The sequence below is a fragment of the Hemicordylus capensis genome, chromosome 1, assembly GCF_027244095.1.
Source record: "Hemicordylus capensis ecotype Gifberg chromosome 1, rHemCap1.1.pri, whole genome shotgun sequence".
Classification (NCBI taxonomy): Eukaryota; Metazoa; Chordata; class Lepidosauria; order Squamata; family Cordylidae; genus Hemicordylus; species Hemicordylus capensis.
Window position 1 is genome coordinate 456,081,279 of NC_069657.1, and position 27,618 is coordinate 456,108,896.

General features: G+C 47.0%; 1 protein-coding gene across 17 annotated transcripts in view; it reads right to left on the reverse strand.

Annotated features, from left to right (window-relative positions):
- Nucleotides 1–27,618, reverse strand: part of OTOF (otoferlin) — a 231,503-nt gene that overhangs the window by 27,155 nt on the left and 176,730 nt on the right. For 11 of the 17 annotated variants that reach the window (XM_053249912.1, XM_053249855.1, XM_053249891.1 and 8 more), the window contains 7 exons: nucleotides 26,049–26,210; nucleotides 24,951–25,113; nucleotides 18,601–18,731; nucleotides 17,930–17,959; nucleotides 13,947–14,081; nucleotides 7,738–7,804; nucleotides 5,835–6,004 (listed from right to left, as the gene is read on the reverse strand). In XM_053249912.1, the coding sequence (XP_053105887.1) occupies nucleotides 5,835–6,004; nucleotides 7,738–7,804; nucleotides 13,947–14,081; nucleotides 17,930–17,959; nucleotides 18,601–18,731; nucleotides 24,951–25,113; nucleotides 26,049–26,210 (858 nt within the window). The remainder of the gene's footprint in view (nucleotides 1–5,834; nucleotides 6,005–7,737; nucleotides 7,805–13,946; nucleotides 14,082–17,929; nucleotides 17,960–18,600; nucleotides 18,732–24,950; nucleotides 25,114–26,048; nucleotides 26,211–27,618) is intronic. The other 6 variants (XM_053249937.1, XM_053249871.1, XM_053249877.1 and 3 more) reach the window with 2 other exon arrangements.

Sequence of the window (27,618 nt, forward strand, 5' to 3'; positions counted from 1 at the left end):
GAAAGAGGATGTTGGGCTGCAAAGACCTTGGGCCTGATCCAGGAGGACTCTTCTTAGGAGCCTGGCTCCAGATTCCCTCCCACTTCACCTGCAGAGCCCCTTCCTCAATACTGCCCCCAAACAGTGTGACCAAAGGCTGGGAACCGGGGGATGGGCACACATGTGTATGGGCATTTATTTATTCCTGTCATCCCTGCATATCCCATCCTGCCACACAAAAGTCCTTCCAGGTCAGCACAAAATGGCCAAGGTGGGAGAAGACGGCCCATCTGGGGGTGGGGTGGGGTCCTAAACCATGCAAGGCTCTCCAGACAAGCTCTCTAGACCTTCTATATCATTGTCAGTGCACATGGTGCTTTCTACAGCAGCAGCAGCACAAAGACAGGACCCTGCCCCAAGGAGCAGCTAACTGTCAAAATATTGATATTTTATAGTTTACTCTGTTTTAATTATTTTTTACTAATTAAATTTTTTTTAAACTATTATTCACTCCTAAAACCTCATTACCCATCCCGGGCGTAATGATAGGAGTGTGAGTGAATGGGTTAGGATCCAACTAGCCAGCTAGAAGGTTCCAACGAAATCTATTTTTGACCAGAAATATCGGAAAGAGGCAAAGCCTCTTTCCGCCCAGAAGACCGCAGCCTCATGAGCCCGTCATGGCAAACGTCCCGACCATCAGGTCTAGGACTCCCGACCCTAAGGTCTGGGAGTCCTGACCATTAGGTCTAGGAGCGTTTATTTCCTAGGGTTTTAACACCCTGGTTCCCAGGCCAGAGACCGCAGTCAGCTGGGGATGAGTTCTGGACAATTTTCCTGGCCAGGGGCATCTAAGCGGCACCCTTGTAGATTACAGTTACTCTAGCCACCCAAACCCCTTTGCCATGGGCTGCGGTTTTCTAATGCCCGGAGATTCAACATCGCCACCCATTTCCCCCAGGTGGCTCCCTGATGACACAGGGACCACCAATCATCTCAAGTTACCTCCCCCAGAATGCATCACTTCCCTATTATTTCCATATTTCTATGTCAAAGGTTAGCTCTCCCAGAATGCATCTCTTCTTGAGTTGCATAGATCTGCCCGGAACGTTACGTCTCCCACAATGTATCACTTCCCCTTCATTTGCATAGGTCTGTTCTGAAGGTTACATCTCCCAGAATGCATCACTTTCCTTCTTTTGACAAAGTTCCGTTTAACAGCAGTTGATATTTCACTGATACTATTGGTGAAATGGTATGTTGTTAAGGCAATATATACATCCTTTCTTCCTTTGGATAAAAACAAAACAGCTTTACCCCTTTTGAATGGGTTTGCATGAATGTGTTTACTTGGTTTGCTATTGAAGCAGCCTTTGTGGGGACATGTCATACTTAGGGATGTGCACGAAATGGATTTTGCATTTTGGTTTGAACTCAAATGGAACGCAAATGGCTGAAACTTTTCATCAAAAACGGTGGTCATGCTGACTGTGTCAATGGAACAAACTTGAAATATTTCCTGTTTTTTCTGCCATAGGGAACCATGGTGAAATACGAAATACCCCATTGCTCCCCATGGATAGCTCCTAGCGACACCAAAGTGCCTTGGGTGGTAGGACAAAATGGTTGCCACCTCGTACCCAACCCAGAAAGGAAATGGGTAAGCAGGCAATTTTAAACCATTTTTTAACTTCCCCCCCAAACCCCCATAGAATATTTTGGGGAAAGGTTAAAAAATTGTTTAAGATCGCCTGCTTACCCATTTCTGTTGTGGGTTGGGTGGTAGGTAGCGCCCATCATGCTCTACCACCAGTTTTGCTTTGCATTTTGCAACACTGCCTTGAAAAACACCTCAGCAGCACACAGTAAAAGGGAATCTGTCCCTCCCAACGCAGAACACACATTTCAAACACAATCCAAAAATGAATCACTGACCCAGAATCCACTGTCAGCCACAGTGCCTCAGCTGCAATAACATCACGGGCACAAGTTGCTCTCTACCCACAATTATGACTCCCTACGTTCCTGGTGTTGTAACAGTTGCCACAGTAGCACCCTTCCTTAACAGCAAGCATAACTATAAGCCAGGGACACCATGCGAAAGTTCAGATTTTGAAGAACAACAGTCTCCAAGAGACACGATCTGGAATATGCCCGTGAGGTAGGAGCAGAACCACTGCAAGGCAGTGCCTCCCACCTCCAGTCCCCTCAGACGATCCAGAAGGATACTATGGTGAATAGTATGCAAGGGAGAGATCCAAAAGGACCAAGAGAACAGGGGAGTATCTAGAGTGGGGCAGGCAGGGCACATGCCCCGGGCGCCACTTAAAGGGGACGCCATTTTTTAAAATTAAAATTCAAAAATTATGGCCACCGAAAATAAAATGGCCACTGTGCATGCTCAAATGGCCTCTTTGAGGTCCTAGGCCACGCCAGGCCTTGCAGAGGCCATTTGAGCATGCACGGAAGCCATTTTGTTTTCAGCAGCCTCTATCTATCTATCTATCTATCTATCTATCTATCTATCTATCTATCGTTCTATCCATATAAAATGGCCACCGCACATGCTCAAATGGTCTCTGCAAAGCCCTAGAGACCAGTGAGGGGAGGGGGTTTGCAGACCCACCCCACAGCCTTTAGGAAGCTCTCAAAGGGGCTACAGGTTGTTTTTTTTTTTAATTTAATATAATATAAGTCACTGTACACATATTCAGTTTGGCACTATGTACAGAGAATTAGGGCTTGTGAATACTGAGCTGAAGCTTATGAGCTAGGATTGTATTCATTTGCTCTTACATTGCTTCTTGTGATAAGTGAGTTAAAAGTGATGTCTTAATAATATAGCTATTAATGGTGAGTTTGTCTTTGAATCAATGTGAAATCCTTAGTATTAAGGCCCACTGGGAGTTTCTTGCTCTCTTTCTCTCGTTTTAACTTTCTGAAATACTAGAATATATTCCAAGCAGTGACACAGTTTACTCTGCATATCCTTTAATTCTTTTCAGAGTATCTGGGAAAAGTCAAACTCTCCATTTATTTTTAAAACTTATGTAATAGTGATGCTACAATACATAGTCGAGAATTAGACATTAGTTTTCCAAGTATACCTCCACATAGTATTTGGGTATTTCATGAGCCCCAGCATACTGAAATTTGTAGTTTTCCAGCATTTTTGGTCTGGCTACGTCCACTGCTAAACAGTTTTTGAAATATTAAAAGATTAATGAGCTTGACTTGTATTTTTCAGATGATATTATGGTAACGTTATCTGAAAGATGGGTGTCAGATGTTTGGACAGGGGGGGCGCGATATCAGTGTTTGCCCTAGGCGCTATTGTCCCTAGATACGCCTCTGCAACAGAGTCACACTCCCTCTATCAGTGAGAGATCATCCATCAGGTCAACCAAGGCAGTCTACACCCCATAGTGTCCCAGAAAGACAGTTGGAAATGGATCTAGATAATCAGTTTCCTCCAAGACCGTCTGGAGCTAGGAGGCCACCACCCTGCAAATCACATTGCTCAACCTTGGAAGGTTTGAGACAGTCCTGTAGCAGTCTCCACCCCAGAGCCCACCTGAAATACACTTTGAAATGTGTCTAGATAATCCAAGACCAAATGAAGCCGGGAGGCCACCACCATCTCAATCACCTTGCCCAACCACAGAAGGTTTGAGACAGTCCTGTACATTCCAACTGAGCTTCTATTATTATGGTTTTAATGAAGTCCCAGCCTTTCTGGAGTGATTTGACCCTCCTGACTTTCCCCGTTCAGCTCCCTTTTTACCAGTCCCCTCATCCCCTGGATGTTGCATGCAGAGAGACACAGGGCACCCTCCTCCTCTGCGTTCCCTGCCTTGGAGGCACAGGCTATCCTGCATCAAGTGTGGCAGGCAGAACTAGAGCCCACGACAATTCACTTCAGCTTTCCTCAGAGGAGTGAATGTAAACTGGTAGGGGAGGAAGTAAAAAACAAGGAAGTCGCTTCCTCGTGGGAGTGAACGGCGGCCATTCGCTAGTCTGGAGAAAGCAAAAGGGTGCACCTGAGGACAGCACGGAGGCAGAGACAGACCGGCTCCTTGCCCCGCCGACCCCAACTGTTGAGAATCGAGCCTCAGCTGATCAATGGCCTACCCACAGCTCCATCAATGGCTACTAGTCCTGATGGCGGCAGCAGGCTGAGAGGCAGGATGCCTCCGAATCCTAGCTGCAGGGGAGCAACGGCAGGAGAGAGGCCATGCCTTTATTTATCTCTTGCCTGAGAGTCCCTTAAGGAAAGAGGATGTTGGGCTGCAAAGACCTTGGGCCTGATCCAGGAGGACTCTTCTTAGGAGCCTGGCTCCAGATTCCCTCCCACTTCATCTGCAGAGCCCCTTCCTCAATACTGACCCCAAACAGTGTGACCAAAGGCTGGGAACCGGGGGATGGGCACACATGTGTATGGGCATTTATTTATTCCTGTCATCCCTGCATATCCCATCCTGCCACACAAAAGTCCTTCCAGGTCAGCACAAAATGGCCAAGGTGGGAGAAGACGGCCCATCTGGGGGTGGGGTGGGGTCCTAAACCATGCAAGGCTCTCCAGACAAGCTCTCTAGACTTTCTATAGCATTGTCAGTGCACATGGAAGTTTTCCAGAACTCATCCCCAGCTGACTGTGGTCTCTGGCCTGGGAACCAGGGTGTTCCCCTGGCTCCCTGGAACCAGGGAGTCATGTTCCTACAGCAGCATCACAAAGACAGGGCCCTGCCCCAAGGAGCAGTGGACTATTGAAATATTGATATTTTATAGTATTCTGTGTTTTAATTAATTTTTACTCATTTTAAAAAAAATACTTTACTATTATTCACTCCTAAAACCTCATTTCCCATCCCATAGAGACAGGAGTGTGAGTGAATGGGTTAGGATCCACCTAGACAGCTAGAAGGTTCCAACTAAATCTATTTTTTACCAGAAATATCGGAAATAGGCAAAGCCTCTTTCCGCCCAGAAGACCGCAGCCTCATGAGCCTGACATGGCAAACGTCCCGACCATCAGGTCTAGGACTCCCGACCCTAAGGTCTGGGAGTCCTGACCATTAGATCTAGGAGCGTTTATTTCCTAGGGTGAAAACACCCTGGTTCCCAGGCCAGAGACCACAGTCAGCTGTGGATGAGTTCTGGACAACTTCCAGGCCAGGCTCATGTAGGCGGTGCCCTTGCCCAAACCCCTTTGCCATGGGGTCCGGGTTTCTAACACCCAGAGATTCAACATCGCCACCCATTTCCCCTCAGGTGGCTCCCTGATGACACAGGGACCACCAATCAGCTCAGGTTACCTCTCCCAGAATGCATCACTTCCCCATTATTTCCATATTTCTATGTCAAAGGTTAGCTCTTCCAGAAAGCATCTCTTCTTAATTTGCATAGTTCTGCCTGGAATGTTACATCTCCCACAATGCATCATTTCCCCTTCATTTGCCTAGGTCTGTTCTGAAGGTTACATCTCCCAGAATGCATCACTTCCCTTCTTTTGACATAGTTCTGTTCAACAGGACATCCCTTCCACCGGTTGTACAAGCTCACGCTTTGCACTGGTGCAACTCTAGTCCAGAATGCAAGCTCCTCATGTAGCAGAACTAGCTAGCTCACCATCCTTGCACTAGTGCAGTGTTCACATGGGTGTCAGCCGTGGCATTTTTCGTTCGCTCGAGCCACCCCCCACTCATTTCAACAGGGCTTGGGCAAGAGATTATCTCAGTGGGTTGTCCGATGAGAAGGGCAGAAGCACATTAATGGAGCACATTAATGGAACACCTTTCAGCCTTTGGACTTAAACCTTCCTTGCCCCACCGAGGCTGGGGAAGGGCACAACTCACCTTCATCTCGTCGATCTTCTGCTTGTTCTTCTTCTCAGGAGCTTCGGGAAGCTGTTGCTGTTGCTGCTGCTGCTGCTTCTTCTTCTTGTCCTCTTTGGGCGCCTTGACCTTCTCCTTGGTCTTCCCTTGGCCCTTGGAGCCTTTCACGGGAGAGTCATCAAGTCTGATTTCTGAGCCCCAAAGGGAGAGGCGGTGGATGGCGGATGGAGGGAGGGGCCGAGCAGATGGTGGTGGTAGGGAAGAAGTGGAGGTTGAGGGAAGGCACGAGGCAGGAGACAGAAGTACATGCAGCGATGATGTAGTGCATGAAAGCTGACAGATCCCCGCAACCCACACTTGCCACTCCGAGCTGCCCCCTTCTCCTCCATCCAGCTCTGGGGCAACAAGCACACTAACTCCTCATCCTCACTGTTTCTGCTCCAGTTGATTGATTCTTGGAGCCTTGTGGCCTCTGACTGTGGAGCTGGTATTCCTTTGCCCTGAACTAATGCAGATGCAGAGGGAATGCACGGCAGTGAATGGGCTTGCCCTGCTGTAATTGCAAGGAAGGCTGAGTGCACAATCTCAGTCCAAGGGGAAGATACCGGGGGTATGTGTGCTTTAAAAAAAAAAGTGGCTGGGGCTTCCTCACACCTCTAAAGTGCTCCTAAGTGGGGGGGAGCTGAAGTCCAGCAACAGCTGGAGAGCGAGCCTCAGGCTGCCCACCCCGGGGCTTAGGGCCTTAAACCATACGAGAAAAGCGCCTCCTCTTTTCCCACGCCTGGCACTCTCTGCTCCAGAGCCTGAGCCTTTTCCTGCCGACTTTCATGGCCTCTTTGCCAACGGTGGACGGAGGGTGACAAAGAAATACACAGTGAGCGAAGGAGCTGCAAGGAGGAAGAATGGGTCCAGACCTGAGCTCATGGGTGGTTGGCAAAGAGAGACGATATATGAGGTGGGGGGAGAGCGGGGGAGAGGGAGAGGGATGGAAGGGAGTGCACAGACATGCTGATGGTGTGACCACGGAAAGGGCGTCCTCTCAAAACAACGGCATCATTTCCAGGAACACTAAGATGCCAGCAGGGCTGACAGGACTGAGAAGCCTCAGAAACAGCTGTGAGAACTGACATGAACCCCAGGGGGCAGGGAGCAGGGTATCTCAAGGGTATTTGCCACCCGTGCCAGATACTTAAGAGAATGCCTGTCAGGCAGCCAGAAGTGCAGGGAGCTCAAACAAAGAGGAAGAGGAGAAGGCCACGGTGAGCAACCAACCCTGCAACTTTTCGGTACAGGCAAGGGATCTGTGGAGGGAGTTGGGAAGAGGCCTGATACAAGCTATACCGAAACCAGAGAAATGGCCTTGGGCATTGCTCAGCAAGGCAGCAGACTTGCATCTGGTATGCACTAGGCCTGTGCGAGTCGAACAAAAGGGATTTCCTTCCTCTGGGAGAAGCTCTGGGTGGAACTACCAGATCCAGAAGCCTGCACATCCCTCCCAGCAGTCTCATCGGCTTCCTGCCCCACTGCACAGGCCTAGTATGCACCACTTCAAGACCGCAGTCTCCAAGCCCAATGCTTCTTGAGCATCTTGTCCCCAGCTGCAAAACTCCAGCCAGCCACTCGCTCAAGTTGCCAGGTTTGAATGCAGGGGTTCCCAACAACTCCCATCATCATCTCCAGCCACAATGGTCTTGGGGCTGTGGTGGATGGGAGTTGTAGTCTAGCACCCCCTGGGGACCCAAGGCGGGGACCGCTGTTTTCATGGACAGGAGCTCCTCTAACTGCTGCAAGCACTCTCAGGAGCAGTGGGTTTCCTTTCCTTTCGACTGCCCTTCAGTTTGCACCCCCCAGATTCTGGAAACCGACCTTGGGGTTCCCTATCCAGCAAGGGGCCACGTTGTCCTCCAGGTTTCCAAACATTTACCCTCAGCCATGTCCATTTCTTCCTTCTCCTCCGCTTCTGCTGCGGCTGCCTCCTGCTGCCGGAGTTCCTAGGAAGAGAAACGTTGCACAATAAGAGACGGGAATATGGAACAGAGGAAGCTGCCATATACTGAGTCAGACCTAGAGAACACCTCTCTTCTGGTATTCCAGAGGCTCTTAAAGGCAGCTCACACTTTTTTTTTTTTTTTGGTGGTGGTGGTGGTGGTGGTGGGGTTGTATGCTGATTTTTCTAGACCAGGGAGAGGCCGCCTTGACTCTCCAGCTGCTGCTGAGCTACAACTCCCATCATGCACAGTGGCCTACCCCTCTAGAGCAGGGGTTCCCAACCTTGCATCCCCAGATGTTGTTGGCGGTTGGGCAGGAGCCAACACGTTGCTGTTCTAGATGCTGGTTTTTCAGCTCGGTTTTTAGCACAGTCATTTATTCTGTACATTTGCTATTGTGGCTTTTATTGCATTTTTGGTCATGTTTTTGTGTTGTTTTCATTGTGCTGTGAACTACCTGGGGACCTTCAGCTGCAAACAGATCAAGAAACATAAAGATAAATAATAAAACATAATAAAATATAATGTGGCTGCTCTGTTGCTCCTGGCAGTGGCTGCTGCCTTGGCGCTCTTCCTGAACAGATGTATCAGGCACTAAAGTTTTCAGAATGGATTTCTCCTGAGGAGGTTTTCATTCCACCAGAGACAGAAACTGCAGTACTGATAAGCAACCACCCTTAGTTACACACATGATGCTTTCCCACTCATAGGAAGCTGCCATATACGGAGTCAGACCATGGGTTTATCTAGCTCAGTATTGTCTTCCCAGACTGGCAGCGGCTTCTCCAAGGTTGCAGGCGGGAATCTCTCTTGGAGATGCTGCCAGGGAGGGAACTTGGAACCTTCTGCTCTTCCCAGAGTGGCTGCTCCATCCCCTGAGGGGGAATATCTTCCAGTGCTCACACTTCTAGTCTCCCATTCGTATTTATTTTTTATTTTATTTTTTACATTTTATATCCCGCTCTTCCTCCAAGGAGCCCAGAGCGATTTACTACATACTTACGTTTCTCCTCACAACAACCCTGTGAAGTAGGTTAGGCTGAGAGAGAAGTGACTGGCCCAGAGTCACCCAGCTAGTATCATGGCTGAATGGGGATTTGAACTCAGGTCTCCCCGGTCCTAGTCCAGAACTCTAACCACTTAGCTAAGGGGAAACGTCATGCTTGCTACCACCAGACCAGCTCTCCTGCCTTTCCAGGCTTTTGCCACTGGAAAGTAGCCTTTGCCACTTCTCCGCATCCTCTATTCAAGTTCCCTGCACTTCTGGCTGCCTGACTTATATTTGTCGTCAGACAGGGCAGCATGGCATGCATTATCTTATGGCAGAGCTTCATCTGAGAACGTGGGTGGTTACTCCTGAGATTGTGCAGATGGTCCTCCATGCCACAGAGTTTGCAGCCTAGAGAGGCACAGTCGAATGCCCTTATTCCTGTGATACAAAGGGCACAGAAACACAATAGGGAGCTGGTGGGGGACCGATCATTCTGCCAGGTACATCTTGTACAAAATGACAAATTTAGGATTCACTTGCTTCTCTTGTCTATGAAGGAAAGAGGCAATGCTTCCCTGCATGGTGAGACCCATTGCAATACTAGCCTACTCACATCGTGAAGGCCCTGGATGATCAAGCATAATTTCAAGCACTAAAGTCAAAAGGGTTGCATGCAATTGCTTTCCAGTGGCAAAGGCCTCCCCTCCCCTCTGGCAAGCACTAGAGGCCCCAGCAGCAGCTGCACTGCCCAGTTCAAGGGGCCCAGAATCCCTTGCAATGTCACAAAAAGGCTGAACTGTAGCCCTTAGATCATGTGCTTCCAACCTTGAATCTGTGGATGTTATTGGACTACAACTCCACATTGTGGCTGGGGGTGATGGCAGCAAAGCAGCCCCAAAACATAACCGAACATAACCCTCCTCCATGTTTCACAGTAGGTATGGTGTTCTTTCTTTGAAAGCTTCATTTTTTCATCTGTGGACATAGAGCTGATGTGACTTGCCAAAAAGCTCCAGTTTTGTCATAAAAAACCTAGACTGGAATTTGCTAAAATGCATATTGACAAGCCACAATGCTTCTGGGAGAATATCCTTTGGACAGATGAGACAAAACTGGAGCTTTTTGGCAAGTCACAACAGCAATATGTCCACAGACGAAAAAATGAAGCTTTCAAAGAAAAGAACACCTTACCTACTGTGAAACATGGAGGAGGCTCGGTTATGTTTTGGGGCTGCTTTGCTGCATCTGGCACATGGTGCCTTGAGTCTGTGCAGGAAACAATGAAATTTCAAGACTATCAAGACATTCTGGAGCAAAACGTAATGCCCAGGGTCAGAAAGCTCTGTCTCAGTCACAGGTCATGGATCCTCCAACAGGATAATGACCCAAAACACACAGCTAAAAGCACCCAAGAATGGCTAAGGACAAAACATTGGACTATTCTGAAGTGGCCTTCCATGAGCCCTGATTTGAATCCTATCAGACATCTATGGAAAGAACTGAAACATGCAGTCCAGAGAAGGCATCCTTCAAAGCTGACACAGCTGGAGCAGTTTGCTCAGGAAGAGTGGGCCAAACTACCTGTTGTTGACAGGTGCAGAAGTCTCATTGAGAGCTACAGGAATAACTTGTTTGCATTGATTGCCTCTAAAGGTTGTGCAACAAAATATTAGGTTAAGGGTCCCATCATTTTTGTCCATGCCATTTTCATTTGTGTTATTATTTGAAATATTCTGTTGCATCAAAACTCTAAAGCAAAGTCTGATTTTTGTTAAATGTGGAATAAACAATGATGGGTGCCAATTACGTTTGTCAGTTTCAAGTTATTTCAGAGATAATTGTGGGTTCTTCTTTTTTCGTGGAGGGGTACCAACACATTTGTCCACGTGTGTATATAGGAGCTGGTGAGTGTATGTGTGAGTGTGTGTGGGTCACCCTAGTAACCAGGCATGGAAGGTTTGGGGGGGCAGTTTAAAATAAAGGCAGTGGAGAAAGAGAGAGGAGAGAGTTGGAGTTAGTTGCGTGAGAGTATGAGGTGTTGGGGCTGAGGGTTGAGAGATAGGTTGGTGTGTTCTGAACAGGAGAGATTGTTTAGGGGGGTTGTGTGGAACATGAAGAGTTAGTGTGTGGAGGCTGGAGAACCAGCAGTGTTCTGGGCAGCTCCTAGTAACAGACAAGAAGGTCTGGAAGAATTCACTGAGTTCACAAACCCAGTTTTAATTACTTCTTTCCCATGCCAAAAAAGCCTTTGACAATTTGGAATGGCCCTTCCTGTTCTCAGTGTTGGAGAAAATGAAGTGTGGCCCTCATTTTTTATCCTGGATTCATAGTATATACCAACAGCAATCAGCAAAAATTATTGTCACTGGATCCTTGTCTTCAAAATGTATCACCAATAAAGGGACTAGACAAGGATATACGTTTCCCCCATTGCTGTTTATACTTTCTCTTGAACCTTTGGCAGCTAAAATTAGATAAGAGCAGCTGATTCAAGGTATCAAAATAGGTAATTGTGAACATAAAATAAAACTATATGCTGATGTTGTATTGCTTACTGTCATGCAAGTCAAAGACTCCTTGGATACATTAATGACACAGATACATCAGTACAGTTCAGTTTCTGGCTATAAGATTAACAGAGATAAAACTCAGATCATGACATGGAATCTTTCAGAAGAAGAGGTAGAATATTTCTCTAAAGTTTTAAGATTACAAGTAACCAAGAAGCCAATAAAATATTTGGGGATTAATCTTACAAGGAGCAATAAAGATCTGTTTAAGAATAATTAAGTTCTAATTTGGAAATCCATTATGGCTGATCTGGATGGATGGAAGAGGCTGACTCTATCTTGGCTTGGAAGAATCTCTGCAGTAAAAATGAACGTATTACCTAAGATGAACATTTTTTCTCCAAATGATCCCTATAAAGATAGATGACAAGATATTGAATAAATGGCAGAGTCAGCTCAATTCATTCATCTGGAATTATTAAAAAAAAAACCAGGATTCGATTTAAGGTGATGCAAGATTCCAAAGAAAGAGGTGGTCTTGGAGTTCCTAACTTGAAACTTTATTATCACGCTAGTAGCTTGACTTGGATCTCGAATTGGATTTTATCCCCTTACGGAAGTTTTACTTGGATGGAGAAATTTGGTCTTACTAGAGGATTGCATAATTACTTATGGATTTCTGGTTTGAGGAAAGATTTGGAGATACAACAACATGCTGACACAGTCTTTTTTATGTCTGGGATAAATAGCAGAAAAGAATAAGTCCTAGATTATCACCTTTGGCCTCAATACTGAATGTTTATTTCCATGAAGAAGAATTTTCTTCTAAGTATAATTTTTGGAGAGGCAGTCTATACTCCTCACAAAGTTTGGCCCAATATTTAGCTCTGGACAAATCAGTTTCTTCTGGGCAAACAACTCAACAAGCATCCTGGTTCCAACAAGCTCGGATCAGCTCAATAGTTTGGAAAGAGTTACAGTTACAGGGTGGGAAACTTAGAGATCTGACTGAATTTGAAGAATTAATCATCCGAAACACTGATCATTTATTAGGCAGAATTTATAAGCTATTACTGAAGCATGAAACGAAGACTGAGCAGATAAAAGAATGTATGATAAAATGGATGCAGAACTTTAATAGATCGATTGATCTCTCTGATTGGGAATATCAGTGGGAAAGAATGTGAAATTTACTTTGTGTACCAATCTAAGGGGAAATTGGTATAAGATGTTCTTCAGATTTATTTATATAAATAAATAAATGAAAGAATAATCTATAAATAAAATAGATGATTCTCTAAAAAATGTTGGAAATGTAACTCACATTTGGGCTCATTCTACCATATGTGGCGGAGTTGCGGTAAAGCTACTCAGTTTTGGAAACAAATTCATATGAAAACTGAACAAATCTTAGAAGATAAGATTCCCTTCCTTCCAGAAATTTTTCTTTTAAGTATGATAAAACCTTATATTCCTGCCAAATCAAACAAATTGTGTTTATATATGATTACAACAGCTAAGATTATATATGCATCTAATTGGCATATTTTGGAAATCCATTCCTTAAATGATTGGTTTTTGAAAGTGTGGGACTAGGCTTCAATTTCGAAAGTCTCGGCTTATGTACATGGTATGTCTACTGAATCATTCATGTCTGTTTGGGAACCCTTTATAAATTATAATATCCGTTATGGTCAAACTTTGTTCCCATTTTCTAGATTTGACTTATAGTGTTTTCAATATGTAACTTACAAGAAGCTGATCAGATCAGATTTTACAATTTTAAGAGTCTGAATTTATTTTGCTTTATCTTGTTCTAGATATTTTTTCTTTACTGATGTAATTTATTAGAAAAATGAGGTTTTTCATTATGAAAAATGATTGGTTTGATATTGTATTTATGGGGATTTGTCTCTGTCTTCTTTGGTTTACTTCTTAATAAAAATTCTTAGTAATTACTTCTGTCCCAGTTATCTCAGCTCCCTATACGTTACATTTTATCCAGATGAAGAGTAAAACTCAGAAAGTTCAACAGCGGATGTGCCTAGTAACTTGGTAGAGAAGCTTGTGTGCCCTGCTTTGCAGAGTTCTAATCAGTAAATAATAAATTTATTTTTGTTTTCACTTTATACGTCCTCAAGTTTTGTTTCATTTATATCCTGAATATATATGCCTATCCTGCGCTCACAAGGCTACGTAGCCAACTGGTCAAAGAGGAACCTTTTTAACGAGGTGATTCATTTTATTTAGCAGGAGGAGAGTAACTGGCCCTCTCCACCCCCAGCACAGTACCTCTAGTGACTGTTGCTGGTGTCTATCTTATGTTTCTTTTAGATGGTGAGCCCTTTGGGGACAGGGATCCATCTTATTTATTAATTTATTTGTTATTTCTCTATCTAAACAGCTTTTTAGAAACTTTTTTTGTGGAAAAGCAGTACATAAATATTTGTTGTTGCTGTTAAAGGTGTTGAATATCGAGAGCAGGGTAACAAGAATTTATATGGTGGCAGTGAGGGGAAGTAAAAAAACTGAATACATTCCCAGAACCTGGAGGCTAATTGGCCATAGAACAATATAAAAGCAAACCACCTCCCTGGAATTGAGAGGAGTATCAGGGAGGGACCTGATCCAGCCGATCACCCACCTCCTTCATGGTCTCGATGGAAGCAAAATACTTGGACCACCAATCCAGCATGCTCTCATCAGGCTCATCCTCCTCAATGTCTTCTCCTCCTTTCTTCTTCTTCTTCTTCTTCTTTTTCTCCTTCTCCTCTTCCGACTGCAAAATGGTGGAAGAGAGAGGGACGTCAGGGAGGGGGTTAATGGTCCTTGAGTTTCCTGTGTGTCTGTTCCATCCACAGAGCAGATGGGCCCATATGCACACAGCCCTCTTCGACTGGGGGCACCGTGCTCTAACATCCACAGCCAACGCTTTGACCCACGAAAACACCAGGGGAGGAACTGGCAGACATTCTTGGCCTCTGTGCTAACTGGTCAGCTTGTTCATGAGCAAGAGGGATCTGGCCCCAGACTATAGCCAAGGAATGGAGGGCGAAGGAGTTCCATGCAAAAGCAAGGGCTTCACAAGGGTCATAGGATACATGCATGTGAGATAGCTAAGAACAAAGTCTACACTATTCATAGACTCATGGAGGAAAAAACTTTCCTTGGATTGTACCACCCAGAAGTGGCTCATCCTAATGAGATGTGAGTGTGTGGAGGAAGCAGCGTAGGGCCAAAGGAGGCACAGCTGCCTCTCCTTCTCAGAGCTCTGCTCCTCTCTCTCCCACCCCACCCCACCTCAGTGTTAATGAGAGCTATGTTGCCTGCAAGCTGGCCATTCTTCAGGTAGAGCTGCACCTGCACAACTTTACCTGATGAATGACCAGCCTACAGGCAGCGTGGCTGTCATTGACACTGGGATGGGGTGGGATGGAAGAAAGAGGAGCAAATGGAGTTCCGAGAGGCACGCCTCTGCCCCGAACCCTGCCCTGGTTCATTAGGACGAGCCACTCCTGGTATCACAGCAAACTGCCAGTTTTGGAGCAATCTCATGACCCAATTCCTCCTCCCCCAGTCTTCTTCTCGCTTGATTTTCCAATGAGCTTGGAATATGGCTTTGCTCAGTCAGAAATGTTACTTCCTCGGAACAGGCAAGAGCAGTTCTCTGCAAGCTCAGAAGAAGCCAAGACAAAAGGACGACACCATCGCAGACCACACAATCTGTTTGGATGGTGATCCAGATTCAGCACATCAAAATCAGCTAGGATGCAGAGGAGACATTGTCGGGCAACACTCAGAAACCGGCAGGGGGGCACTTCAGCCTCCCAGGACCCTCTGCAGCAGCAGTCCTTGAGGTGGCCACAGTCCCACCAAAAAAAAAAAAAATGTTTCAAAGGAAGGTACCCACGTGAAGTTGCTGAATAGGAAATCCCTAGCAAATTTCCCATGGACGGCTGAGCTAAAATTGTCTCCCTCAAAATAAATAAATAAATAAATCTATACAATTTGCAGGTAGTAAAATGATGGGTGGGTGGGATGTTTTTCATTTCAGGGTCCAGCATGCCTTCTGAGGGCTTCTGGCTGCCATCTTTAAACAAAAATTACCCAGAAGACCCTCATATCACATAATGGCGAGTAGACTTCTGGGTAAAATAAATGGCGGCAGTTAGCAAGAGGAGTGATCACTACCCCCTGCTTTTCAGCAGGGGGCAGTGATGAAAACTGGTGATCCAGCGGCAGTGTTCTCTAAGGCATGCACACGTGTGCGTGCTCACAGGTTTTCTGATGTCTGCTCAGTTAATTTTAGATCCCACTCAGGTTGAATCAAGAAGGCCTCGCTCTGAACGCAGGTGTGCACACACTGTCTTGATCCTGCCACCCAGAACAAAACTCATTCTCTACACCCGTGGTGGGGCGGGGGCGGAGAGGGAACGCTGCCCGGGGCCAGGGGGTATTTCAGGGAGCCTCTCTCTGCCCAAAGTTTGTACCAAATGTTATTTTGTGAGAATTTTTGAATTAGCCCTAAAATTCCATCTCAACTAGTGTTGGGTCAAATCTCCTCCCTGTTTTCTCCAGTGGTTTATACTGAGAGGCAAAAATGGGAAGGGAGATTCAACACTTTTGTGGCAAGATTCATGCAGGTGTCTTGAGACTCAAAGATTGGGCAGGGCTTATCGAGAGGGGGGCAGGTTGTGATGTTTCTCCTGCTTTAACAACTCTGAAAGAGCTTCTACCTCTGCTTTGTCAGAGTTGTTAAAGCAAGAGAAACAAGCCCCTGGCCCCAAGCCCCCAGCCCATCATAAGAATTTCAGGCGCCACTTCCATGGGGACAAGGAAGTTCTCCCCATGGAAATGACAAGGGTTTCTAACACCTGTTATACCCCTAAAAAGGGCCACAATCTCAGTCATAGTGACACACATAGGAAGCTGCCATATACTGAGTCAGACCCTTGGTCCATCTAGTTTAGTATTGTCTAGACAGACTGGCAGCATCTTCTCCAAGGTTGCAGGCAGGAGTCTCTCTCTCAGCCCTATCTTGGAGATGCTGCCAGGGAGGGAACTTGGAACCTTCCCAGAGTGACTCCATCATCCCCTAAGGGGAATATCTCCCAGTGCTCACACTTCTAGTCTCCCATTCATATGCAACCAGGGCGGACCTTGCTTAGCTAAGGGGACAAGTCCTGTTTGCTACCACAAGACCAGCTCTCCTCTCCTAAGTATATTCTCCTAAGTATCCCAGTATCCCAGTTGCCCCAGCTGAATCAACAACTCCTAGTTATTTTTAACTTACTACAAACACACACACACCCGGCTCTGTAGAGGTTTACTTACACCAACGGTTGTCAGCCTTGGGTCCCCAGAAGTCCGACTACAACTCTCATCAATGGCCAAAGGCAACAGCAGCTGGGGATGATGGGAGTTGTAGTCTAACAACATATGGGGATTCAAGGTTGACAACCCCTGCCATGCCCTATTCATCTGGAGTGGATACACTATTTTCATGAACACTGAATGAGTTTGACCCATGCTGATGGAGGCTGTATCCATGGGGCTCTGACATACCTACAGCTACCACTTGCTTTGCCTGGCATTTCAGTCTCACTTTGTATACCTTTTAATTCTCCTCCTCTCTGTATTCAGGGTAGTCATTCCTTCCCTCTTAAGTGGCCACTTAACAAGCACCTGACACAGCGGAAGCTAGGAAGCTTTCTTCTACTGAGTCAGACCCTTGGTCCATCTAGCTCTGTCTTGTCTACACTGACTGGCAGCAGCTCTCCAAGGTTTCAGGCAGGAGTCTTTCTCAGCACTACCTGGAGATGCCAGGAAGTGAACCTGAGACCTACTGAATGGAAGGAGATGCTCTACCACTGAACTATGGCCCCATTCCCTAAGGGGAATATCTTACAGCGCCCCCATGTAGTCACCCATCCAAATGCAAACCAAAGAAAACACTGCTTAGCAGAGGGGACCATTCATGCTTGCTACGGCAAGACTCTTATCTGTCCCACAGTTCTTTCTGTCCCACCAAAGCTGATGCCATTGTAAATCTGTTTGTCTTTATGATGCTAGAAGACTCTTGGCTGGCTGGCTGGTTATTTTCTGCAGCAGAGTAAAGCTGTGATCTCATGCATACTAACCAAGGAGTAATTCCCCTTTGGCAAAGCGTGGCTTACTTGGGAGTAAACATGCATCGACTCACACTGCATCACAGCTACCCCTCTGATATGAATCCCACCCCACAATCAAGGCTTGTGGGATCCTCCAGATTGTGGGTCCCAGCCCCACTGAAAGGGAGAAAGTTTAGGGGAGCTTTTTGTCCAGGAACGGTTGAGCCCATGCCTCCCTTTCAGCAATCTCAATGAGGCTCAAAGCCACAATTTGTGGGATCTCAGACGCCTTGATGATTTATCAGTCTGTTGCCATACGAGGGACGATTCTGCTTGTGCCCCTCAACGCCCCCGCCCCATCTCTAGTTGCAGCCCACCCACCAAGCCTGAGGAGCCCAACTTTAGCTCCATTCATCCCCTTGGTCTACGGAGGCCCAAGAGGGACGGTGTGTGAAACCAAGGAGAAACTGGGAGACACCCCAGTCAGAGCCAAGCCACCACAGCAGGCGCCACTTACCACATCGATCTTCACGACTGCGTCGGAATGCTGCCGCCAGGGAGGGAGAGGGAAGAGGAACAAGGGAGAACAAGCAACAGTTACCACAATGCAGGAAGGCTCCGGTTTGCATCGCCTGCACCCACAGACGGTGGGGGGGGGGAACAGGACATCCAAGCGATGGGTGGGAGCTACGGGCCCCCTCCCGACAGCACACCAACCCCAAGGGGAAAAGCAGCGGGCAGAAGTCAGCTAGCAGAGGTGCTGGGGTATGCAATGGGTCTGATGCTCTGTACTGCCAAGATGTTGGGGTGACACAGGCCTTGGTCTCTTATTCACGCATGCTAAGGCAGGCAGGACACATGGATGCCATTTTTATGGCTGATAAAACACGACCAGTGTGCAAGGAGTTAAAGCAGAAGCAGCCAAGAAAGGGCCCGGCCCCAAGGAGCTTACAATAAACACTGACAACGGTGGGGAGAGAATGGAAAGGGGCAACATGGACTGAGCACATGGGGATGCACAGGGCTTAGACTACATTCCTGGGATGAAGGTGGGGCTACGTGGCTATGTTGGGAGTTTAGTGGCCCTATTCAAGTAGGGTGCTCCTTGCTTCTGATGGCATACGCACTGAGCATTGGGGTAAGGGACCCCTCATCCCCCCTCCTCAGCTCTAATGCCCTCCAACCTACCGCTTCAAGCTTCACCATGGTCTCCATCTTCTTGATGGGAGCCTCCGGCTCCATGTTGACCACAATTTCACCTGTGGGGTGAGAGTAGGGGCCTCCATTTGCCAGGGCTGCATAGGCGTTCATGAGCTTAGCTAGACAGCAGACAGAGAAAGAGAGAGAGGGAAAGAGCAAACCATGCGAGAGGGGGAGGGAGGGAGGGAGAGGGAGAAAGAGAATAGTTTTAGGAGGGAAACAGTCAGTAGGTAAGACAAAGCACAAGTGAAATCAAAACTGTGTGAAAAGGCAAAGACGAAAATATGGAAGAGCCCAGACTGCAACAAGGGCGAGAAGCGGGGGGAAATACGGAACACAGGAGAACCTTTATGTTACACACAGTCTAGTTAAAGATGTGGAGTGGAAAATGTTCCAGTTCTACAAATGCTTTCCTTCCTAAAGTTAGCCACATTAAGAATGGATGCAGTACCAGGCAAATTGGGCAGCTTAAGCATCTTTTTCATTTGACTACATAGCCATCTTTTCACTTTCCATCCACGGCTCCAATCAATGAATCAGGGGCGCTTTCCAGATTCCCCACTCAACAGCGGTAAAATGCTTCGGCATTGGGCAGAGCGCATTGAAACCATAAATAAAGGCTGTTGCGCAAAGGGGCAGCAGTCTTGGGAAAACTCCACAACGGGAAAATACAGCTATTTATGTGCGCCACAGATGCGGCGTTATAGGACTGTTAACATGGCAATAAAATCCAGAGTAAGGCATCGGAAATGTGAACGGTACCTTGCTGTCAGCACAGGGACTGCAGTGTCACAACACAGGAAGTACAGAAGGACACTTTGCAGATCCATAGTGACACTGTGGTAAGGGTTAATCTGGAAAGCACTGGGGTGTAGGGAAGGCACATCCTCATAAGAACATAAGATCAGCCCTGCTGGATCAGGCCCAAGGAAGCCCATCTAGTCCAGCATCCCGTTTCGCACAGTGGCCCACCAGATGCCGCTGGAAGCCACAGGCAGGAGTTGAGGGCATACCCTCTCTCCTGCTGTTACTCCCCTGCAACTGGTACCCAGAGGCCCCTGGCCCCCGAGGCTGGAGGTGGCCTACAGCCCTCTGACTAGTAGCCATCAATAGACTTCTCCTCCATGAAGTTATCCAAACCCCTCTTAAAGCCATCCAAGTTGTTGGCTGTCACCACATCCTGTGGCAGAGAATTCCACAAGTTGATTATGTGTTGTGTGAAAAAGTCCTTCTGTTTGCTGGTCCTAGATTTCCTGGCAATCAATTTCATGGGATGACCCCTGGTTCTAGTGTTATAGGAGAGGGAGAAGAATTTCTCTCTCTCCACTTTCTCCGCACCATGCATGATTTTATAGACCTCTATCATGTCTCCCCGCAGTCGTCTTTTTTCTAAACTAAAAAGCCCCAGGTATTGTAGCCTTGCCTCATAAGAAAGGTGCTCTTGGTTGCCCTCTTCTGCACCTTTTCCAGTTCTACCATGTCCTTTTTTAGATGTGGTGACCAGAATTGTACACAGTACTCCAGGTGTGGCCGCACCATAGTTTTGTATAAGGGCATTATAATATGAGCAGTTTTATTTTCAGTCCCCTTCCTAATGATCCCTAGCATGGAACTGGCCTTTTTCACAACTGCCTCACATTGAGTCGACACTTTCAACCAGCTCTCCACCACGACCCCAAGATCCCTCTCCTGGTCAGTCACCGACAGCTCAGATCCCATCAGCGTAAACTTGAAGTTGGGGTTTTTCGTTCAATGTGCATCACTTTACACTTGCTAACATTGAACTGCATTGGCCACTTTGTCACCCACTCCCCCAGTTTGGAGAGATCCTTTTGGAGCTCCTCACAATCTGTTTTGGATTTTACTACCCGAAAGAGTTTGGTACCATCTGCAAATCTGGCCACCTCGCTGCTTACCCCTACTTCTAGATCATTTATGAATCAATTAAAAAGCACCGGTCCCAGAACAGATCTCTGGGGGACCCCACTTCTTACTTCCCTTCATTGTGAAAACTCTCCATTTATACCTACCCTCTGTTTCCTGTCTTTCAACCAGTTGGCAACTCAAACATGTACTTGTCCCCTTATCCCTCGGTTTCCTCAGGAGTCAATGATGAGGAACTTTGTCAAAAGCTTTTTGGAAGTCCAGGTATACTATGTCAATCTTCCATGCATTGATTGAATCCATGGATGGAATGTGAGAAGATTTGTTTCATTTAGATATAGAAATACTTCCCAATGTGTAGCCCTTTAGGGGTGCTGGTGCATAGTTTTCAGTAAAGTGTGCAGTTGTGTTGGTGTCGACTCCTGGCAACCACAGAGCCCTGTGGTTGTCTTTGGTAGAATACAGGAGGGGTTTACCATGGCCTCCTCCCGCACAGTATGAGATGATGCCTTTCAGCATTGGAAAACTTTTGGAAAGACTTGTTGTAGTGATAGTCAAGTAACTGCTTGGAGGGTGGGCCTCTCCAAATAAGGAAGAAAGCCCATGAGAATAAATCCCTGTGGCCCAATCCAGAGTAAGTGGCAGGGTTTACTGGACATCAGCCTATAGAGGAGCAGGGGAGGGGTGTGTTCAAGTGCAGTTTTTCCCTGGAGGCCCTGGAGTGAGGTCTGATCAGAAGCTACTGTAGGGAAATGGGAGACTAACAACCTTGGGCTGGGAATCACCTGGAAGTTTCTTACCTGGAAGTAAGTAGGAAGGATACAGACCTGTTTAGCTAGACACGTCAGGAAATTAATTTTTCTTTAAGTACTTGGATCTGACTGCTTGGTTCTTGTAGTTCCCGGGAAAGGGTTTTACTTGAATGGAAGCAGCGATTGTTGACACCACTATAATTTTCCTTATCATCCAGTTATTAATAAATCCTTGTTGCTGTTGTTACTGAGTGTCACACCTTATTGGGTCCTGCCCTAGTTACAGGCTCCTGAAGGCCTGAAAATGCTAAAGCCTTTCTTGAAGGGAGGGGCTTTCCACTTTACTCTCCCAGAATATTTCTCTGAAAGGGTGAATCTACTCATATTAAAAAGTGGGTGATGGCAGCCTACCTGAGACTCCTCACAGCTAGAGGAGGGATTTTGTATTCTCCCCCGCCTGCTTTTGAATGTTGTACAACATAAAAAAATTAACCTGTGTAGTTTTAAAAGGTTTTAGGTACTAAGACTGTGTTCTCACAATAATAGCGATCCTTGTTAAAGAGTTAACCAGAATTGCTGAGCCTCAAGGAAGTTGTGAGAATGCAGATTTCCTGGACAAATCCTGGTCAAACCATGGTGATGAAACCACATCTAACCAGGAGAGATAACCAAGATTCCAGTTATCTATCCTGGTTAGATCGGGTTTCACCACAGCAGACCAGGATACCATGGACAGCCAGGAAAATAAACAAATGGATCATAGAACAAATCAATCCAGAATTTTCAGTCGAGGCACAAATGACCAGGCTCAAACTATCATACTTCGGACACATGATGTGAAGATCCAGCTCCTTTGAGAAGTTCATAATGCTGGGGAAAGCGGAAGGAAAGAGAAGAAGAGGATGACCAGCAGCAAGGTGGATGGACTTGGTTATGACAGCAATGAATGCACCACTAACTAGGGATGTGCAAAAAATTTCGGGCACAGAACGATCTGTGCCCGAAATGAACAATTTCGGGTGATTCGGGGCTGAACCGAATCACCCCCGATGCCCCCCGAATTTTTTCGGGCACGAGCCGAATCACCCGAATTTCGGGCACAAAAAATTCGGGTGATTCGGTTCATGGTTGATTTTTGGCGATTTTTTAAAGTTTTAGTGACTTTGGGGCAGTTCGGGGGCATAGCATGGGATTTGGGCAAAAGGAGTGGGGTGGGGTGGTAGTGCCTAATGGGTGCAGGCTACCACCCCAATTTCAGGGGGATTGGGCAAAGGGCTGATTTTTGGTAAATTTCTGAAAATTTCATGTCTTTGGGGCAGATTGGGGCATATTGGGGCAGAAAGTGGGGGCTGGGGCAGAATAGTGGGGTGGGGTGGTAGTGCCTCATGGGTGCAGGCTACCACCCCAATTTCAGGGGGTTTGGACAAAGGGGTGATTTTTTGAGAATTTTTGAAGTTTTGGTGACTTTGGGGCAGTTTGGGGGCAGAAAGTGGATCTGCCCCAAAATAGTGGGGTGGGGTGGTAGTGCCTCATGGGTGGAGGCTACCACACCAATTTCAGGGGGATTGGGCAGAGGGCTGATTTTTTGAGAATTTTTGAAGTTTGGGTGTCTTTGGGGCAGATTGGGGGCAGAAAGTCGATCTGCCCCAAAGGAGTGGGGTGGGCTGGTAGATAGTGCCTGATGGCTGGAGGCTACCACCCATCCCCAATTTAAGAGTGATTGGGCAGAGGGGTGAATTATGGTGAATTTATTTGTATGAGGTTTGTCTTCATAAGGTGAAGTGTGCTAAATTGATTACTTCCTCATATTATTCATAGTAAAGGAAAGTGTGAAAAAGTGAAAGTGGGGTCATGAGAGTTGTTTAATTGAAAAAAATCTCATTTGCTATGATCTGAGGTGTGAATTCTCATTGTATCATAGCAAATGAGATTTTTTTCAATTAAACAACTCTCATGACCCCACTTTCACTTTTTCACACTTTCCTTTACTATGAATAATATGAGGAAGTAATCAATTTAGCACACTTCACCTTATGAAGACAAACCTCATACAAATAAATTCACCATAATTCACCCCTCTGCCCAATCACTCTTAAATTGGGGATGGGTGGTAGCCTCCAGCCATCAGGCACTATCTACCAGCCCACCCCACTCCTTTGGGGCAGATCCACTTTCTGCCCCCAATCTGCCCAAAAGACACCCAAACTTCAAAAATTCTCAAAAAATCAGCCCTCTGCCCAATCCCCCTGAAATTGGTGTGGTAGCCTCCACCCATGAGGCACTACCACCCCACCCCACTATTTGGGGGCAGATCCACTTTCTGCCCCCAAACTGCCCCAAAGTCACCAAAACTTCAAAAATTCTCAAAAAATCACCCCTTTGTCCAAACCCCCTGAAATTGGGGTGGTAGCCTGCACCCATGAGGCACTACCACCCCACCCGACTATTCTGCCCCAGACCCCACTTTCTGCCCCAATATGCCCCAATCTGCCCCAAAGACATGAAATTTTCAGAAATTTACCAAAAATCAGCCCTTTGCCCAATCCCCCTGAAATTGGGCTGGTAGCCTGAACCCATTAGGCACTACCACCCCACCCCACTCCTTTTGCCCAAATCCCATGCTATGCCCCCGAACTGCCCCAAAGTCACTAAAACTTTAAAAATTCACAAAAAATCAGGACTTTGCCCAATCCCCCTGAAATTGGGGTGGTAGACTCTACCCATTGGGCACTACCACCCCACCCCAAAATTTTGCCCCTGGGCCCCTTTTTACCCCCCCGAATCGATTCGGATTCGGATTCGGATTAAATCCGAATCCGAACCGAATCAAGGGTGATTCGGGTGACCCAGATTCGGGCACAAAACAGAACGGGGGTGATTCGGCTCGGGTCCGAGCCGAATCACCCGAAAATCCGAATTGCACACCCCTACCACTAACGTCTGAGAGACCTTAAAGGCCAAGTCGAAGACAGATCATCCTGGAGATAATCTATATATGTGGTCACTAAGAGTCAATACCAACTTGACCACACTCAATCAATCAATCAATCAATCAGTCAGTCAGTCAGTCAGACAGACCAGGATTGCCCTGGAAATCTACATTCTCATGAGTTCCTTGAGGCTCAGAAATCCTGCTTAACTCTTTAACCAGGATTGCCATGATTATGTGAACATAACCTAAATACAAGTCAAAAACACTCAATCAAATCTCAGTTGATTGAGGCCATTGGAATTTGTTATCAAAAAATGTCCTGATTCAGATGTTTTGCAGAACCCACATCACTGATTCCTATACTTAGTATTTAAACAGAATATTTCCTAAGTCTAAGTATGTGATCTTACGACATACATTATTACCCCCCATATTTTAATGAGGGAGGCAAAGTTAGTGGCTTACGGACACCGAGTGAGTTCATGGTGATGGGAGATTTGGACCAGGGAATTTCTGGCTTGCAGCTCAGCCTCTTAACTGCTGCAATAGCTCGAGAGGTAGCTCATTCGATACAAAATATTGTGCCACTCATTCCCCCCATTCTCTCCACACTTGCCCCACACAGCCACTTTCTCCACTGCCAGAATTGTGTGGGTGAGGGGCTGTTTGTCCCTCCCCAAATATCCCGAAGGCTCAACATTCAGGAGGCATCAAAAGGAGGTTTTCCCCTCCATGGGCCCCCAAAGATGCCCCCCCCCCGAACGGGATACCTGCTGTGCTCCAGTGCTGAGCTTTCTTATCTGGAGGCCTGTAGATGAATTTGCGCAGGGAGTTGACTGCATGGCTGCCCACCAGGGTGTAGCGCCCAAAGGCGCGGCAATCCACCACGCGGATGTTCAGGGGAGGATGAAGGAGCTCATTTTCCGGCAGATCCTGCAGACCAGAAGTAAACATGGCAATATTGGGGGCAGGTTGGAGGGTCAGCGGGGTGGCGGTGGAGAGAACAGGACTCTGAATATTGTTCGGTCCTATAAGCCATTGGCAAATGGGAAAGAAAGAAAAAGGGGATGCACTCCGAGGACCAAGCAAGCAGGTGGTCATGGGAGGGTGGGTTGATGTGGAGACAGGAACATAGGAACCTGCCTTATACCAGAGTCAGACCCTTGGTCCGTCTAGCTCAGCATTGTCTACACAGACTGGCAGCGGCTTCTCCAAGGCTGCAGGCAGGAATCTCTCTCGGCCCTATCTGGAGATGCTGCCAGGGAGAGAACTGCATGCAAAGCAGATGTTCTAGGCTAGGGGATGGACTAAAATGAATGACAGGGAATGCCCACTGAAAAGCCCTGGTTCCTTCCAAATGGCCATGGAATGCATGGAATTTCTGAATGCCCATTGGCTTTTGGGTCATGGAACTTAGGAACCTGCCTTCTACCGTGTCAGACCCTGGGTCCATCTAGCTCAGGATTGTCTACGCAGACTGGCAGCAGCTTCTCCAAGGCTGCAGGCAGGAGTCTCTCTCAGCCCTATCTTGGAAATGCTGCCAGGGAGGTGACCTAGAACCTTCTGTATGCAGAAGGAACCTTCCCAGAGCAGCCCCATTCCCTAAGGGGAATATATTACAGTGCTCACACATGTAGTCTCCCATTCCAATGCAAACCAAGGAGGACCCTGCTTAGCAAAGGGGACAGTTCATGCTGGTTCCCACAAGACCAGGTCTCCTCCCATAGATCTCCTGCTTCTCAGAGGGGCCTGGTTGGAATGTCAGGGATCAGGTTGCTGGTCTGGTTGGACCTTTCACCTGATCCAACAGGACCCTCTCAGGAAGCCACCTCGGTTTCCTGCTCGCCCCAAATCCAGACAAAACTCACCACTTCAAACCACTTGACCAAGGTGCTGAAATTAGGGTTCTTCTTGTAATTCTGGATGAGGCTGGACTGGACTCCCCTCCCAGCACATTCGATATCCACTCGCGGCCGATCCACCTGGGCCAGGTTCACGCGCTTCAGGTCTCGCAGTCCCCAGAACAGGATCTGGAGAGAAGGAAGGCCAGAGCGAGATGGAGTCCATGTCCAAGCAGGCCTGGCAAAGCTCTTTGGGCACGGCCAGGGTGGCCAGTGATGATCCCTTGCTTGCTGCAGCCGTGGCTTGTCCTAAGGAGCCAGGGTCGAGCAGGGGTACCGCAGGAGGAGACACGGCCGCCTCTCACTGGATGAGAGCAGTGCTGCCTGCAGGCTGGCCATTCGTCAGGTAGAGCTGTGCAAGCTGAGCCCGCACAGCACGACTTGATGAGTGGGCAGCCTGCAGGCAGTTCAGCTCTCGTGAACCCTGGGATGGGAGAGAGAGGAGCACATGCTGCTCTGGAAAGGAGAGGCAGCTGAGCCTCCTTTGCCACCCCTAGAAATGTGAAGGCCTGGGGAGGTGGGGGGAGGGGGAAATGGAGCAGGGAGGGAAACAGGGTTTTTTTGTTTTTTTTTTTGCTTTTTTCTGGAAAAATGGTCTCTACAATGGAAAACAGAGTTACTTTTTTGCAACTGACATACAATGTTATGGCCCACGAAAAAAGGCCCATGAAAGGGCCTTTTTGGTTGCTGCCCCACTTCTTTGGAACCCTCTTCCCCTCCAGATTCGTCTAGCCCCTTCATTACTGATCTCTGTTGAAGTCTTTTCTTTTTCGCCAGGCTTTTGCCCTGTAGTTTACCTATTTGTTTTTTTGTTAGTTACTTTAGTTTTTAATTTAGAATGTAATTTTTAATGTTGCTTTGTTTGCATGTTTATGTGCACCGCCCATAGTCTTCGGACTGGGCAGTATATTAAATGTTTCAAACGAACCAACCAACCAACAAATGTTATAGCACTAAATCACAGTGATAAAATCTGAAACAATCCTTCCCAAATGTGAACGGCACCCTGCTTACAGTGCAGGGACTGCGGTGTCACAACACAGGAAATACAAAAGCACACTTAACAGAGACACTATAGGGGTAAATCTGGAAAGCGCCTGGGTGTCCTCCACCCCCCCAGTTCGTTAAGATGAGCTGCTTGCTCTTGCTGCAAAGGCCAAATTCCCCAGAAATGCGTGGAATGGGGTTCTACACCAGCTACTGGAAGATCATGATCACTACAGATCAAAAGAAATTAGAAATCCTTCAGGCTAACAAAGACAGAGAGAGTCCTCAGCATGTGGAGACCCTGACGCAGCAGCAGGATAATTATTCTGCTTTGTATTTTAAGGGCTGCACATTTGACATTTGCTACCCAATTCTATCTGAATTGCAAGCAAATTACAGTTCCACATCTTCACCAGTTGATTGCTATGCTTTTGTTTTGCTCCATGATGATTTGGACTTGTGCAAGCTGTTATTTTGGTCTGGCGCTTCTTTGTTAGGCTAGTGACTAAAATAAATTGTATGCGGCCAGTACTGAATGAAAATAAACATT